Below are 19,167 nucleotides of genomic sequence, written 5' to 3' on the forward strand. Positions count from 1 at the left end.
AGAAGTGAGGATAGTACACATCCATATCTTACACCTGCAATTACTTTGAAGGGTTTTGATATCCCTGCTTTAGTTTTTACCGTATTCATACTTAACTTATGTAGAATTTGACATACCTTTATTAAATGTTCACCCATATGTCTGTAATGTTTCCCACAGTTTTCACAAATCTACTGTGTCAAATGGTCAACAAAGGCTAATTTAAGGTTTTGGGTGTGTTCCATACTCTTTTCTGTCAATTGTTTCAGTGTGAAGATAGCATCTGTGTAGCTCTTATTAGATTGAAAACCCAACTATAATTCAGAAAGTTGTTGCTCAGTTATTGGTTGTAGCCTGCTATTGATGTTCTTAGCATATATCTCCCCTGCATGACTTGAGAGTGATATCTCTGTACTTTATGCAGTCTCTTTTGCACCCTTATTTTTCCATATGGGAACTATAATAATATCTATTTGTCAATCTTCAGATGTTTTCTGCTGCTCCCAAGCTGCTTGAAAAATCCTTCTTAACCATCTTGAACCAGTTTCTCTTATGGTATTGACTAGTTCTGAAGTCAAACTGTTTATTACTTAAAGCTGTTTTAAGTGTCTTTTCTATTTCTGATAGTAATAGGCATAGCTCATATATTATTACTGTCTGTTTTTCACTGCAATCTGTTGATTCATTTAGTTTGAGCAAAGCATTGCAGTAATCTCTTCATCTGTCAAGTATGGGTTTACCATCTTTATCATTGATGATTTCATTTGGGTTATAATTGGTTTCTCAATTTTGCATTGCTTTAACTTTTCTGTGGAAAGTTTTGAGTGCTGTTCTCTCTTCTGTTACAAGGTCTGCTCCAAATTATTCCCATAATTTTTCTGTTGCTCTTTCTCCTTGCAATTTTGTAGTTGATGTACTTTCCATCATTTTTGTCTTTTAGCCATGCTTGAAAATCCTTTTTCTTTGTTTTTATAATTTTCCTTATTCCTTTATTCTGCTAAGGTAAGAACTCTGACATTGTGTATAACTAAATCATTTTTAACTGAAAACATTGATTCATTTTAATTAGGTGATAAAGTATTACAAAAATAAATATTAAAATACTACATATGTTCTAAAGTAAATTCAAATGTTGTTTATACAAAATTTAATCCCCAGCATTTAACCTATGCTCTTGGTGAACATTCCCAGGAATTATGGGATTTCATTTAAGGCATGAGAATCTTACATTGATCAATGGTATTTGTCTTTATGGATTATGTTATTCTTTCCATCTTTTCCATATAAAACATGTATGATTTATTTAGTGCCAGAATATACAGCCAATAACAAATGAATTTAAATTAAACTAGCCATATGTCAGCAAAATGAAATTTGATTGGCTGTCCCTTGTAATAGTATACAACTGCTAATAGTTTAAGACATTTAACAAATTGGTCATTCCATGTCAAATCATCCAGGGGGCTGCAGGTGACCCCCACAGAATGCCTTGAAAAATTTGCATGTGCTCATCTACCCATATAATGAAAAATTGCCAAAGATTAGATCAATATCTCTAATAGTTTTTGATTTACAGCCCTGTAAAATTTAATTGTCTTTTATTTTTGGCTAATTCATTTTCAGGCAACTTTGGATGCTTAAAGCTGCAAGAGTAATGGTGCTATACTGACTGAATTAGTCTCACAGAATTCAAATATGGTCTCAAACCAAGTTTATCTCTCTTAGGATTTTCATAGTGAGGCTGTAAAATCACCTGAAAACCCAAAATCGTAAAATTGGTTTATTTAATAAGCCTAACACTTAATATGATACAAAGCTGAATATTTTTTTTTCAAATTTCCTATAACATATCGGTTGATAAATCAGCAATTGTTGTAATTAAAAGTCTGTTAGGTCTCCTGTAAAAAAATTTAGTTGCATGCAACTTTTTATGATTTAGATAAAAATAGCCCTACTTCAGGCCACAGTTTGACCATGCCACCAGTTATTTAGCCTTTTCAGATTTTTGCCATATATTCTTACATCTCTAAATATGATCTACAAATAAAATCAAGATGGTGTTCAACCTACTTTTTGAGTTATAATTTTTTAAAGTATCCTCTGACCACCCTCAGAAACTATTAGAGATATTGATCTAATCTTTGGCAATTTTTCATTATATGGGTAGATTAGCGCATGTGAATTTTTTCAAGGCATTCTGAGGGGGTCACCTGGATGAATTAACATGGAATGATTCAAATGCTTGCATTGTTTCAGTAGTGTTAGAAAAGCATCTGTTCAAAATGACAAAGAAAAGAAAAAAGATATGGCAACAATTATCAAAATAAACAACAAAGCTAGAGTCAGAAAAATTTGCAAGAGTGTAGAGAAACATTTTTAATAAACCTGGATAGAAAAAAAACAATAGATGTTTTGATCATTTTTATTATAAACTGAAAATATATTAATTGATTTTAAGCCTTTTTTTTATCCTACTTTGGTGAAAATACAGGAGCTTTAAAAGGCATCTCTTTTCTTACATCCACCAGTGAATTCCACAACTTCTAGATTTCTCAGCCTTTTTTCTCTTTGCATATTCACTTTCTTTGCCAAGTGATCAGTAAGACTGTTTTGTAATCCCACTTCTTTCTGCTATCTTTCTCGTGAAAACAAGCATTGACTTTGTGATGTGGCTGGAAGCTAGTGAACCTTTATTAACCTTAGACCCTTCTTTATTGGAAAATATTTGTTATTTCATTACAATGGATTTTTTAAGTCAGTTATCTTTTGTAACTGTAATTTTCACTATATTGATGATATTGTCCTTGTCTTGGTAGGGGTATGGTATTGAAGTTCATTAACTATCTGCTAAACAAGGTTGTTTTCACTACCACAGAAGAACACTGACAATTCCCTTTTTGGAGTGTGGTGTTCTTTTACTCTTCATTACTTCTTAATGCGTGAAAAATTCTTTTCAGAAAATCGTTTTTTTTATTACTCTGATACAACTTCAGCATGCACAAATTATTAACACAAAACTCAAGTCTCAGTATAATATATGGACTTTACTCATCTGTGTGTATTGTATAATGTCATCCAAAAATATTTTAAGATGTTCTGTAATAATAGCAGCAAAAAAGTATGTGGTTCATTCATAAAATTATTATACATTTTTTACGTGAACTAAGAAGATTTGAATGTATTATATAATAATGATCATCAAAAACAAGAGTAAAAAAATTTCAGTGATAGTCTCATTATACAATGTTTTCCAGTTGAACTATACCTGCAACAGGCTCAGTACTCTCATTCTAATATTCAAGGTGTACAAGCTATTCCTGTAGGAAGTCATATTTGTGATGATGAACAGGTAAACTTAGGCTTTTATAGTAAACTTTTCTTGTCTCACACCATTTTTATGTATTTTCTATATTTTACTTTCTTACAAGATTTGATACAATATTAAAATCATTGATATTTGAATATTTAATTTATGTTTCTGATTGTTATTAATTAATATCTTCCTGTATGCTATCAAGAGTCATTTTGAGAAATGATTGTTATTGTACATATAAATAAAAAAGTAGAGAAGGATTTATTTGTGAAGGATGTTTTATCCAGAAAAGGTGTTTAATAGTGAAAAGTAAAGTGTGAAAACACAATTTCAGTATAGTAAAACTAACAAATGAGTTTAAGCTGAAGTATTCTTAAAACTAAATGCCTTCCATGATCTGGTGTTCAGGGCACTCAACTTGCAATCTGCATGTCATTGGATCACATTCTGTCACTGAATATGCTTGCACTTTCAGCCTGAAGCATTATAATGTGACAATTAAACTCACTTTTCATTGGTAAAGAGTAGTCCAAGAACTGGTAATGTGTGGCGATGAGTAACTGGTTTCCCTCTGATCTATCACTTGAAGAACAGGGATGGCTGGCATAGATAGCCCTCTAGTAGTGTTGTATAAAATTCAACAAACAAAGAAATCTTAAAAATTAAATATTATGAAAGCCAAGTGTTATCAGTCATGCTCACTTTCTTCAAATTTCATGAGTTACGCATGTCTGCTTCCACTTTGTCCTATAATACATCCTCTTTTTATTGTTTGTTTGCATTTTAGTTGAATTTTACTTATAAATAGCTCCTAAATTTTTGTACTTTTTGTGCTACATAAAAGCTTATCAAAGAGCTAGTTTTTAAACCAAGGATTTTTGTACTTTTTGTGCTATATAAAAGCTTATCAAAGAGCTAGTTTTTAAACCAAGGATTTAGTTAGCACCAAGTGAAATTAATTTTTTGTTTGTTATTAAATTAAGGTTATTTTTTGAATGATGATCAAGTATTTACAAGAAGTATGGTTCGAAGAAAACTTTCAATAATGGAATTGATAAGACTAGAAAATAACTTATCAATGAATGCTGGGACAAGTATTAATGCTGAAAAGAAACACTCTTCAGATAAAGGAAATGTTGCTCATGATAGTCTTTGGTTTTCTGTCCTTTTTGATGGGCTTTTTTTTACTAGTTATTTATTTAAAGATCCACAGGTTGTATATCTGTAGAGGTACTATCAGTGCAAATAATTTTTTCTTTCTTAATAAGAATCAAAATAAATAATTATTAATAAGTAAAATTACTGTGCTTAAAAAACCAAACCTTTAATTGTGGTTTTATATTTATGTGATGAAGGTAAATGTTTAGGAATTACGTCTTGTGGCTATTAGCAGTGTCAAAAATAGTTGTTCAAGATTTTGAAAACAAAGAAAAAGTACAACTTTTTAGATTTTTCAGACTACATAATATTTTATTACCAGCCCAGCATATGGCTGATGGTTTTAACTTTTAATGTTTTAGTTGTTAAAACATATTTCACAGTCGAACTATACATTGTATAAGATTTTTAAAATACATGTATTTACATTTAAATTTTAAATAACCATTTTAAAACAGCAGTAAAACTGTTTTAAATATGTACTTTTTTTAAACTTATTAATTGACATGATTCTCAAACATACACTCATGTATTGAAGACCTATTTAGTGATTAGTTTCTGATTTTTCAGTTAAACATATTTAATTTATTTACATTTGTAGTTTTAACATGCATTTTGTACCAGCCAATATTATGAACACCAGCATATTGCAAAAACGTCTTTCAGTATAGTTTTTTAGTAGTTACATTTTGTATTTCCTTAAAGGTAATTCATATCTAAATTTTATAAAGTATTGTAGATTTTGTATTTGCTGTTGTGATTGTAAATCTCAGTTGAACTTCTAAACCAAATTGGGTAATTCTCAATTTTTTTAGGACATTATAGTAATAAAGATTTTTTTTTCAGGCATTGTATTTGTTATTACAATGTGGGCATAATGTGGAAGAGGCTTTGCGTAGAAGACGAATGCAGCCTTCTCAAGTAATTGGTTGGTAGTGTTTTTATAACAAACTGAAATATATCTTATTTAAATTTTGTTTGTGTAGATGTATCAAAATGTTAACTGTGTAATGTATGGTTTTAGAAAAAGTAGTTTTGTTGAATTGTTTGGACCATTGGAGGGTGGAAATTAAAATTTTTTTTTTAGACATTTATATTTATTACTACATGTGATGTGAAGCAATAATCAAGAAAACTTGAAAGTAACTTTTGAACTATGACATTTAAGTGTTCAACCTTTTTGTCCATTTTAGTATAATGATGTTATTTAAGGAATTCACAAGTTTCTCTTTGAGCCTATGTACAATAAAATTATTTTGCATCTTCATCACTGGTGTAAACAAATATGAGAACTTAAACTCTTTACAGTGATATAACTTTTTTAACAGAAATCTGGATACATAAATGATAATTTTGGTGAAAAAACTGATGTTAATAATAAATTTAATAGTGTTTTAAAATTTTAAAGAAATTTAGCTTTATTTAGCACAAAAGAATATTAGCCATGATACTGAAAATAAATTTATGTTAAATTACATAACTTTATTGGGGGTTTGTTTAATTTTCTGTTTGCAAATGGAATTCCATCTTAAGAAACATTTCAGTCAAAACATATGAAATAACTGTTGTAATAGGTGTTATAAAAACTAGTAGATATATATAGATTTACTATAAAGCAAATGTATTACTAATGGTAAGGACCAAGTGTTGAATGTTAAATTTGGTGATGATATTAGACTAAAGTCGGTGAAAATGCAGCTGCAGAGATAGATTCTAATATGAAGGAAATTACAAAAAAAGGAAAGACGTAATGGAGGTGGAAATGGCTTAACAAAGCAAATGTTCTCAGGCAGTTGTTCACAAAATGGACTCTCTCCAATTGTTCAGTCCCAGAATTTGCATTTGTTTACACTTGTAATTGTGTGTTATGATTATTTAGTTAGCACCAGCTGAAATAAGAAGTGCAGTTGTACAATAAAGCAGAAGTTATATTTCTGATTTTTTTTAATTGGATTTTTTTTTTGCTACTGTTAGTGGTTCTGATGTGCTTCTATAGGAAAATCGGTACTGATTTAATAGTCATAATAATAAATAACTTTACAGTGTTGAAATTGTATACTGCTACATATTCATTTTTGATAGTACAAAATTATATTTTCAGCACGATATGTCAATATTTTTCTTCAACAATTAAAATAAGTTATGGTGGTTTTATGAGTTTTTGCTTTAACTCATTGCTTTAGTTTCATCTGTTTCTAAAGATATTACCCTTAAGGTTTGTTATCAGCCAAGGATTAAACCCAAACCTAAAAAGTACAAGAAAAGCTTGATCCCAGGATTTAAATGGTTGTTTCATGATTATATTGTTTTTAATGTCTTTCTAGTTTAAACCTTGAAGATTGGTTTTGCTAAACAACTTTATATAATATAACGAGTAATTGATACACCATAAAAACCTAATATTTCGTATACATAAAAAGATATTACACTAAGTTCATAAATCTGTTACTGTATTTTTAAATTTTTATGTATAATTTTGTTGTTCATTAATATTTTTCAAGTAAAGTTTTTAAGGTATATATAAGATTTAAACAGCCAACTAAATAAAATTAATTGAAATGAAAAAAAAGTTTTGAAATGAAATCCTCTCAAAGCCATTAATTTAGAAAAACACCTGAACACAATAGAATTTTAAATATTTGACATAAAGTACAACATTACCTTAGATATCCATTTTTGTACATAAATGAAAAAAAATTCACATTTCACTCAATATGTTTTAGTGTGTAGACTAGGATAAAATTTTAAACATTTTCACAGACACCATGAGCTTATGGTCTGAAGAAGAATGTCGCAGCTTTGAAAGTGGATTACGGACTTATGGAAAGGATTTCCATTTAATACAACAAAACAAGGTAGAAACATGTTTTTTTTCAAAAAATAATTTTTAGAATTCAGTGACTTTTTCTGAAATATAAATTTACTATAGGATTGGTTTAAAGTTAAGTCTGTTAGCAAACAAAAGTTTGTGGATAAAATTTTGTAAAAATTAAGATCATTATTTTTTAGATATGTTGAAATATTTATAGTATCAGGAATAATTATGAAAGCTCTAGTGATACACATGCAGGAGCCACAAACAATTAGTAATTGCAATTAAATGGTACACTTATTATTAATATATTAATTTCTATAGAAAATACAAAAGAAAAGCAAATAAGCTGTATAGTACAGTTATATTCTGTATTTATTTTAAACAGAGTAGTACATCTTGTTTTCATAGTACTAGTTTATCAGTATATGTTTGTAAAATATTTTTCAACTGTTGTATGTTACTCTCTACAGTTCTGGCATGTTACTTGCCTCTTGACCTTCTCATCTTCTGTATAAGCTAATAAAGTTTTTATAATTTTCACAGTGAGACAGTGTAAGACAAGCTATGGTTTTGTGTGTGTGTTATGTTATCTTCTCTCTCTCTCTTTTTTTCCCTCTCATCTTCCTCCATATATCATTTCATCATGCGTTTTGCATGCTTGAGGTCATTGTCTTGCTGCTGGGAAATGAATATATGCCTAAAATATCTTGCTCCTGAAGAAATAACTTAATGGATAAGAATAAGTATATGCTTGTATTTGTAAGCAGTTGCAGTTGCCATCAATGTTTTTTAGATTTTTATCATCATTGACTGAGATGCAACTCACACTTGTACTTATTATCCAGTATGCTTTGCTGTAGGTGTTGTACATCAGTTACTGTACCATTCTTCTTTCTGGTGCAGAAGAAACTATTGTTTATTGCTAGATTTCTGTAGTGCATATTGGAGTTTAAAATACATTATAATTCTAGTTACTAATGACCTTATAACACCAATGTTTTTTTAGTATTTTATTGAACATTCAATATTTTGCTTTACAGCTTCTTTAGGAGCATTTCACTAAAATAAAACTGATAGTAACAGGCTTTACTTAAATAATAAATTACAATCAGTTCTGTAGCATGCATTAGATTTTTTTAATTAATAAAACTTTTTTTGGAAAAATGATATAACTTGTAGTCAGTAGTAACCAAAAATTTGCATTAAACATAAAAGATTGGAATAACAAAAGCTGAGATGAAAAAGTAATAGTAATTATAAGTACCATAATTTGTTCTCTGTTCTTCTGTGGCTATAGTTATTAGATAAGAAGAGTGTATTTAAATTTTCTATCAGTTTAATTGGTAGTTTTGATGAGGATTTTTACATAGAAAGGTTGGTTCATGGTAGAAGGTACTTGGGCATGATTAGTTAAAAAAATAAATTTCTAGTTGTGTTTCTGTCATGTTATAGTTTGTAAAGAAACTCAGTATGTTCCTCTGCCATATCATAGGGTTATTCTGGGTTTCACAAAAGAGATTTTCTAGAACTATGATTAAAAAATTAATATTGCACTTTCACCATGAAGAAAGAGTGCTATTTACCAAAGATACCACATTCTAGTTAACAGCTTGTAGTGTTTTTATCATTGCAGTTGCAATAGATTCTTTTAATTTCTCTAATAATTACACCTTTCATGGAAGCATGTGGATGAAGAGAGTTAAAGAGAAAAAAAAATAGGTTTTTTTTTTTTAAAGTAGAATGTATATTATTGTAATTATCAGTCATCAGTGTAACTTTAAAAAAATGTGTAGAACTAAGACCATTTGAACGAGTGGTGAATCAAGTATATATGCCTCTGTAATTGAAAAAATGTAAAAACTTGATTAAAAAGCAAGACTATGGTTTTATACTCCAAACATATCTATGCCAGATTATTATCAGTATATGTCAACAAACATGAAATTTTATAATCCAGATTTTTATATTATTTAAGTACTAACATTTTAATTTCAAAATTAAATATTTAAAAATCCTTAAATTTCGTTTATCTGTGTCACTTAATGAATCTGAACTTTAATTTTGCCACTTCAGAATTTGTAAACTTTTAAAAAGAGGCTGGTGAAGTTTCAAACTAATTAGAAATGAAATTGTTTATGTAATTATAAGTATGATTCTAAGATGTGATCTTCCTATTTCCTTGATTTTCTGAGATATCAGTGAGTTTGTCAAACCCACCAGAGATGCTCTTACCACTTCTCTGAGTGTTTCTCTAACTTGTTCTCTTTTCTTTTTTTTTGAAATTGTTTGCTAATTTAACTTACATGGCTGTTGAGCTTGCATATGAGCTATAGAAATAGCAGTCTGTTCCTTATTTAACAACTTACAACTGTCCTTTTGAATTGGGTGTGGAAAGTAATCACTTTACAAGATTTTCTTGTGGTGTGATTGTAGTACTTCTGCTCCAAATAGCTAATGGAATTTTCAAAATCTATTTATAACTTTATTAGAAGACCACATAAATAATATATTTATATTTTATTCTAGTGACTGATATATTTTTGTGTCTTAAAATGCATGACTGAAAGTTATGTGAAGTAATTTTTGGATACTTAAATTTGTGAGATTTAGTGAGGCTTAGGAAAAACTGAATCAGATTTCCACATGAATGCAAACATTTTTGAGAATGATAGCACAGTGAATATACAATCTTTGTTGTTTTTTACATATATTTCTTATTGTTGTATTTTTGTTAACAAAAGTCATTAAAATGTAAAAATTATCACATTAGCCTCACTAAACTATATTAAAATAAAATGTCAAAACAAGCAGTGCATGTCTCATATTTCAGCATACTGTTTATGTTATGGTAAACTGAAAAAACCTAGTGGCTGTCACCATGATTCATTGCTTTGTCTGCATAAGAATTACAACCTCAGTGGGTATAATGTACTGCAATAAAACCATGGAAGAAAAGAGATGTAAAAAGGTTAAGAGTTGATAAGTAATTTGGAAAATTCTGATCAGTACCACAATGATTTCAGAGTAGAGCATAGTTTAATCATTTTTATATTTTTTAACTATATGTTGATTTCTCTGTTGACTCAAGAATCAAGTGTGCTGTTAGTAATAAAGTAGATAAAACATAAAATTTTACCAAAATAAACTTTTAATTTAGGAGTTTCTAGAGAATATACAACTTAATATGAAATATTAATTTTTTTATACAATAGTGTTGTAATATTTACAAAATGCTTTTCAAAGTTTGTGAAAATACATATAGATTTATTATTATTATAAAAAATCAGTTTATGTAGCTTCACAAATTTGTGGTAAGTCACAAAGACAATACAACTAATACAAAGAAAGTGTTCCATATAAAAAACAAAACTACGATATAAAGCAACTATTAACTTTAACCTTTTCTGATGATTTCATGTGCATTAAATATATATATATACAAGATTAGGGGAAGATATAGGGTACTTAAACCCATTGCTGGGGATAATAAGCAATACTTACCTTTTGAAGTTGGCATTCCATTCTCCATAAAGGTCACATGCATCCTGTATGAACAGTATAAATAGATGTCTAAATCTAAGTTAATGTAAAAGGGAATTTCCTTCTAACTCCAAGAAATGTAACAATACAAACAAATCTCACTCATATGGTCTTGGTGATTGTTATGTTTAAATATGCATTAACTTGGATGAATAAACTTAAATACCCACTTATTTTAACTAACGTATACTAGTTACAGAAGATAACTTTGATATTGGTCATACCTGTACTGACATAGCTTAATCATATTATCTATATTTTAAAAATAATTCTGTTTTAGGTATAAAAGTTCTATGATATGTGATACATTACCAAGACTTATATTTTAAAGTATGGAATGGTTTAGTTGAAATAAATATTTTTTGCAACAAATGTTGAAAAAAATTATTTATTTCTGGTCCTCTTTCATGTAATAGTAATAATTCATCTTTTTATGTATAAATACAGAAAACCTGTCTAAGGCAGGATTGTATGGGACCGAGTAAAATTTCCAGCTTAAGCAGGTTTTTCAGCTTAGACGGTGGAAACATTTCCTTAATTATATATAATTTTTGAGTGGAACATTATACTTTCTTGTCTCAAGAGAAGTAAGATGTTTGTGAATAAAGTTATTATACTGTTTATGCCATATTTATTACTTTAAGAACAAATATAGACAAAAAATATACATAAGTACACCAAATCTTAATCAAATTTATTTGAAAAAAGTGTCCAGTTTTAACTGTTTCGTTTTTTAATGGGCTTTCTCTTGCAGTTAAAAGAGAACATCAATTCTACAGCCTTTTCATGAAGTTCATTTTACCCCTTCATTTTTGCTCAGAATTTGATAGCATTAATATAACTTAACACTTGTGATGAAGTAGAAATTTCTATTTCCTCACTATATTATCCATTTTGTTCATCTTCTGAATCTCTCGCACTGTTACCATCTTGTGATTCTATTATAAATTTTAAGTCAATTTCATCAGTTTCTGTTAAAACATTCTTGTCAATGTCCACAAAACTTTCCAATCAAATTTCACTAGAATTGTCATAACAAACAACTTTTAAAAAAATGAGGGTATTAAATAAATTATCCCTAAGTTTTAAAATTAAGGAAGACAGGAATTTATTTTTTCATGAGAATTATTTAAAGAGTAGAATTTTGCACTTAAAAGACAAATATATTGTTACAAATCATGAATCTAATTTAACTGCAAAAATAATGACAGCAGAAAAAAGAAATGAACAGAATATATTTAACCAATACTTACTGTAACAAAATATCTGGGAATTTAGTAATATTTAAACAAATTCTTAATTAAACAAGAATTTGTTAATATTTAAAGAAATTATTAATTAAATAATAAATTAATATTTAATCAAAAACATTTTTTCCACCTTACTCAGGTTCTAATCCTACTTGTTGATAGATAAGATAGGTGAAAGATAGTTCTGTGTTACACAGGTTCTGCTTTGTAAAAGGCCTTTTATAAGAGAAACCTTAAGATAATGCTATAAAATTTTGGTATTTCTGGCTTGTACAGGTTTCTGCTCTATGCAGTTTCTGGCTTATACAGGTTTTACTGTATTATAATATTCAGTTAGTTAAATTTTTGCAGAATATGCAGTTAAGTTAATTTAGAATATTTTCTTTTTAATGTTGCATTTTAATTGTAATCTTGAGCATGAGCTGCTATTTTTTTAAATATATATATATTATAAAGTAATACCTTAGTTTCAAAATTATTAGAAAAGCTTTATATACAACTATCAATAATTGTCACAACAGAAATAAATATTTTTATCCACATCTAAATTCTTTGAATTATTATTATGATGCCTGTTTTCACCCCAAGCTATATGTAAAGATTATCTTTTGTAAGTAACATATGTTAGCTGAAATATATGGTTATTTAGTTCTAACAACTTAGAATTAAAATAAAGAAATGTATAAAAGTATGCCAACCACACTGTACCTGGTAGCAATGATTCCTTTAAGTTATTTGTTTATTTAACCCTTCCATTACAGTTTGAGTGAAGTACACTCAGCTTATAACCACAAAAGTTATTATACTATAATTTTTGATAATATATGCATATCTTTACAAATTTTTGCAGATTATTGATAAACATTTCAAGGCTTTCAAACAAGAAATATCATGGTTTTAAATTAAGTATTAAAATTTTTTAACTAAAGAATTTTTTCAAAAATTTTATTTCTTTCAAAATGGTGACTATCCAACATGCAAAGTAATTTTGCAATTAAAAGTACTTTTATGCATCAGAACATTGACACATTTCTAATGCCAAATCTTTATAACCTCCAGTAATTATGAAATTTTTTATAGAAAAAAATGTCATATTTTATCTGTTATTTTCACAACTATATCTTCATGTGGGTGGGTTCTATTTGGCGATTTCATAACCTCCATAAAAAAAAAAAGAAATAAAGTGTGTTTTTTTTAGAATGACTACAAATTACAGCATAAAATCAAAATTGTTTAGTCTAAAACCAAAAAGGGGACATTCTGAGCTTTTTATTGGTTATGGACAAAAGTAAGTGTACATGAAGGAGCATTTCCAAAAATGGAAAGAGGTGAGTGAAATCAGTATTTTAATTCATTACATGAGTGGTATCTCAGCAAACAGAAAATATATGATATATTTAATGTTCCAGCTCATTAGTATTGGTAATTTTAATTCCTAATTTTAAAGCAATTATATACTTTGTATTTGAACATCAAAAACATCAAATTTGAGTCAGTGTTGCATTCAGCATACCACATGACATATAAAAATCAGTATTTATTATTTCCTTTTTAATAGAGGCCTGGCATGACCAGGTGGGTTAAGGCGTGCGACTTGTAATCTGAGGGTCACGGGTTTGCATCCCTGTCGCGCCAAACATGGTCGCCCTTCCAGCCATGGGGGCATTATAATGTGATGGGCAATCCCACTATTTGTTGGTAAAAGAGTAGCCCAAGAGTTGGCAGTGGGTGGTGATGACTAGCTACCTTCCTTCTAGTTTTGCACTGTAAAATTAGGGACGGCTAGTGCAGATAGCCCTCGTGTAGCTTTACGCAAAATTCAAAACAAACAAACAAACCTTTTTAATATATACTTTTAAGTTAAGAAATTAACTAATGGATCTTACAAAATTTTGAATTGTAATCTACAATTTGATACCAAAGTTATTGACATACATTCATAGAATAATTTCAATAAAATTGTGCAAGTCAAAAACATGATATGACATGGCTTTTGACCTGTAACTTATTGCAGTAGAGTTAAAGATGCTATTTTAACATTAAGATGATATGGGTGAATGTTTTAGTATGTTTTTAAAATTTTGAAACACTTTTTTTCTCCCTTCCAATAGTAATAATTTTTTTCCTTTAGTTAAGTTTTATAGCTCTGTTTATTTAAGTGTAGGACAGTTAGAATACAAACTTTGAAGATTAGTTGTCCTTATCATCTGCAGTGATCTGGTTGTAATAGACCTATTTTATAACTGTACTTCATTAATAGAACTCACCTACTCAGAACTGATTACAAACAGTAAACGGTAGTTTTAGGTATGAAACCTTGTGGACTTGAGCATTCAAACCTGCTTGTTGTTTTTACCCCTTTTGTTTTAAATTTTTCTGCCACATGTGAGGCTTGGGGATAGAGGCCAGATATGGAAGACTGTTATTTATACTGCAGTAATATTTCTGCTTTAAGATAAATCTTCTTATTGATGTGCATATAACTGTTTTCACATTGTAGTTCATATTCTAGTATTATTTGATTTCTATATGTGATATGCTGCCTGTTTTTAACTTTTTTTTTCCAGAAAGTTTTGTGAATATATTGTGTGTGTGTGTGTGTTGATGATCAGGAATCATAATACAATAGTATAGATGGTAAAGAGTAATAATAATTATACATGTATATTTCAATTAAAATATGGTATGAACACTGTGATGTGCCAATTTAAAAAGCACTTAAATAATTGTAATCCTTGAAACATTAACATTTTATACAGCTTTGTAAGTATACTTATTATAACAGTCTAGTAACAAAATAATATAAAAATTTAAATATAAATATTCAATTATAAAATAGCTTAAACATCTTCACAGAAAAAAACAAATATGAAAGAAAACTATATAATGTTTTATTTTATTTAACAGAAATAGGATTAATACAAAGTAATCCAGTTATGACCATTTGTTTATCTTAATCTGCATTTATGTATATTTCAACAGTAACTTAACTTGACATGACCTACAGAAGTTATGTAAAAAAAGAAAGTTTTATGTTCATACCAATTTTGATTTAATATAACTCATACAATTTTGACAGAGTGATTTACTTTTCATGGAAAAAAAATATTTTGACTTTAATATAGCTATTTTTTCTATGGTAGTGCCCATTATCATTACTTAATATTTTGAACTTGTGGTATGAAATGTGATAGAAATATCTTAAGTTGTTATTGATAATTCAAGATAGATTTCAAATAGTTCCTCCAATTAACATGACAAATTTCCTAAAGCAACAATAAAATATTAAACATTCCTGACATGATCTGACCCCAGAAAAAAGAACCAAGAAATAAGAAGCAACTTTATTGAACTGTATTTGGTTACTTTTATCTTCTTGTTCCTGCAGGTAAGAACACGTTCTGTTGGAGAATTGGTTCAGTTTTATTATTTTTGGAAGAAAACGGAAAGACATGATGTTTTTGCTACTAAAACTCGTCTTGAGAAAAAGAAGTATGCCCTTCATCCAGGCACAACGTGAGTAAATTTCAAAGTTTTACTTTTGTATACTAATAAGATTGTTTTGTAGTATTTCAGGTGATTTTTTTCCTCCCATCTTAAATGCTCTCTAATCTTTCTTCATCCCTATAGTTTTAGAATAAAAGTTTGATTACTAGTTTCTTCACTATTTATGAGTCAAATTTTTGGCTTCTTGGGGTACTCTAGTTTTTAAATGGAAAAAACAATTTTACCAATTTATTCAGTTCTTTTCTATATGTAGCTATAATATAATATATAGTCATTACTTATTGAAGCAAAATAAGTTATAACCAGGTTACTATGCAGTATTGTAAGGAGTGTACAGTGTTTATTTTGCCTAATCAAACCTTAACTAACCTAAAGAATTTTATGCATTTGCATTTTACTTACTTGTGTAATGAAAGATAAAGAAAAGACATAAAAAAACAAGTGCATACTTGGGCTTTAAATTAATTCTACTTTTACTTTACTGATGGTAGTGTAGTAGTGCATCAAATAGTTTTGGTTAAATCAGATAATGAACCAAAGAACATGGAATGATAACATGCAAAAACAATGTCCCAGAAATATCACAGTTTTTATGGCTTTATAACCATGGTACAAGAGCCATTACAAATTCATCCAATTTATTATTTATTAGATGAAAACCTTGGCTTTTTTCTTATTGGTTATAAATAATATAGTATTAAATGTAAGAGATAACTACTGATAAATCCTGAAAAAGAGGATGTGTCAGGTGAGGTGTGGCAAGAGTGTTCTGGTTTTCTATTTGATGGCTCTGTAACAAAAAAAAAATCAAAGGCTATGAAAATTATACTTGGCCTGAGTGCTGACAATGTTATGAGAGATTTATATGAGATTTAATACTTCTTAGAAGAGTGATAAATGAATTGTCACAATTTTCACACCAAGAGAAACCTGATCAAAAACATGTTAGGTGTGGAAAAAAGGAGTGGCAATAAAAAAGGATTGAACCTGCAGTTGAAAGGAATGAAATCAAAATTGGTGGCCACATTAGTAACTACAATTAGAGCATTGATGAGAATTGTACAGCGAATACTTGTTGCTAGATAGCCAGGCTACATATTTTTCAACTTAAAGCATGATGGTGGGTAAAACAAAATATGCATCCCAGCTGTGTAATGAGTGAATATTTGCTATAAAATTATTATCAGTGGTATGCTTTAACATTTTGGCCACCAGTCTGGGTTTCATTTTTTTAAGTCACACACATGATAATAACCAATATTAGCTTTAGGATTGCAACTGTATTTAGACCAGACCTATTACCTTTAGAACCAGCCAGGTTCTTTAAAGTATATGGTGGTCATTTTTTTCTCTGAAACAGTGTTAGTAACTTTATAGTAATTACAGGGAATTTAGATGAACAGTTTCTTGCCATTATTTGCATAATTGCTTAACCTAATATCATGTGATGCTAATTGCTCTTTAATTAAAATAATTTCATAAAATTTAGTAAATTTGTGCTGAAAGTTATCAATGAATAATCAGTAATAACCATCCAAGTGTATGATTCTTTTGGAAACTTGAGCTAGAAAATGCTAATCTAATTCTCTTGGCCTAACCAATACTTGTGTATCTGCATAACCTTTCACTTAGTAGTTTTATGACCATGATTCAACTATCTTTAATCAGAATGATAAAAAGCAGTCCACCTTTACTCTTAAGTGAAGCTGTAACAAACATTTGAGATTAATAGCTCACATTACGTTATGTGTAGGTTAGGTATGCATAAAAACTTTGGTGAAATTTGAGTGATTTTTGTTAAATAACTTTGCATATGTATCTTTTACTAAGACCAACTGTGAGATACCAAATTGTTGGTTGAAAAGGTCAACCAGCATACCAAATTTGAAGAAGAAGAAGAAAAAAAAATCCATACTGGTTAAATATGCTTTTCTTTCAAAGACATTTTCTGTACTTTTTCTGTGAAGACAAAAACGAAAAAAAATTCAGTCAAAATTGGAGATAACTTGTATATTTCTTAATGGATTGCCTTGAAATTTGCTATTGGAAGTAAAAGTCCAGTAAAGCATAGCCACTGAAAATATGTAATAGTTTAGATTACTACTGTCCTAGCTACACTACCAATGGCCCAGCATGGTCAGGTGATTTAAGGCATTCAACTCATAATCTGTTGTTGTTATTGTTGTGTATTAAGCACAAAGCTACACAATGGTCTATCTGTGCTCTGCCCACCACAGGTATCGAAACCCGAATTTTAGCGTTGTAAGTTTGCAGACATACTGTTGAGCCATCTGAGGGTTGCAGGTTCGCATACCCGTTGCACCAAACATGCCTGCCCTTTCAGCTGGGGCAGCTGAAATAATAATGTGTAGTATAATGTGTAGCCCAAGAGATCGCAGTAGGTGGTGATGACTAGCTGCCTTCCCTCTAGTCTTACACTGCTAAATTAAGGACGGCTAGTGCAAATAGCCCTCATGTAACTTTGCATGAAATTCAAAAAAGAAAACAAACAAGCTACACTACCACTCCTGTTAATAACATACTACTATGCATTTTGATTCAGGATTTAATATTGGCTTATAAAATTAAGAACTTAAAACATATATATTCTGTTAAATATGGATTATGTACTATGCTATATTAATTGGTATAACATGAACAAAAAGTAGTTTAATGAAGTTTTAAATGTAACTCACTGAAAACCATGTGTCATAAGCAGTGAAGGATTTTTGTGGCAAGAGGGGTAATTACTGCTGAAAAGTCACTGGGCATTTTTTCTTCAAAAAGCCAAGGAGGCCATATTGTTAAAAATGTGATGAGGTCTCAAGAGTAATAAACTAGATTAAATTTGATAAATGATTTGTAGCAGCAACCTTATTTAGTTGCAATTTTTTCAAGTCACTTCTTTCTCTGGGTAATTGATTGTTGCATTATTTTCATCTAGCTAAAGTGTTTAATAGTTCTTTTAATTTTGAAGTTTCACATTATATACCAGGAAATATTTTGTTCAGGAAGTACTAAGTATGGTACAATTAAATATTATGGTTTAGAGCTCAATAAAATTGTTGTTAGAATAAAAACATAATGTTTACCCTTTTCTGTTAAAGTAAAAACTTTTAGTGCTGGATGTAGTTGCTATAATATGTTAAAATGATGAATGTTAAAAGATGCTGAGTAGTATTTGTTAATTGCTAGTCAAATTTAATATTGATTAGCAGAAACTGCCAATAGAAATCTACCAAACTATTTTTTCCACTGCCATCCCTACATAGGATTGCTACTTATCTTCTGATAAGAACATAATAATATTCAAGTATAAACAAAAGTGAAGTGTACATCATTAATCGGTGAATTTGAGTGATATAGTTAGCTGTTAAATATTTGAAATATGACTAATTTTAAATGTATAAATGTGTATAAGTTAAAAGGTATGTTTATTAAGTTGGAAATAGTGTGAAGACATTAGAATATTAGATCTTTACAAGTAAATATGAATTTGAAATTCTCTTGTTTGATTTTCAGATTTCATGAACTTAGCATTTACATAGAGCTATGGTTAATGAATGTGATGAATTATATATGTATGGATGTTAATGTCACACAAA

The 19,167-nt window shown here is 29.0% G+C and overlaps 1 protein-coding gene across 1 annotated transcript in view; it reads left to right on the top strand.

Moving 5' to 3' along the window:
* LOC143233158 (uncharacterized) overlaps positions 1–19,167 on the top strand; it is a 144,207-nt gene that overhangs the window by 120,992 nt on the left and 4,048 nt on the right. Inside the window, exons 4-7 of the mRNA XM_076469114.1 lie at positions 3,234–3,328; positions 5,297–5,378; positions 7,211–7,305; positions 15,444–15,571. Of these exons, the coding sequence (XP_076325229.1) occupies positions 3,234–3,328; positions 5,297–5,378; positions 7,211–7,305; positions 15,444–15,571 (400 nt within the window). The remainder of the gene's footprint in view (positions 1–3,233; positions 3,329–5,296; positions 5,379–7,210; positions 7,306–15,443; positions 15,572–19,167) is intronic.

The sequence above is a fragment of the Tachypleus tridentatus genome, chromosome 1, assembly GCF_004210375.1.
Source record: "Tachypleus tridentatus isolate NWPU-2018 chromosome 1, ASM421037v1, whole genome shotgun sequence".
Lineage (NCBI taxonomy): Eukaryota > Metazoa > Arthropoda > Merostomata > Xiphosura > Limulidae > Tachypleus > Tachypleus tridentatus.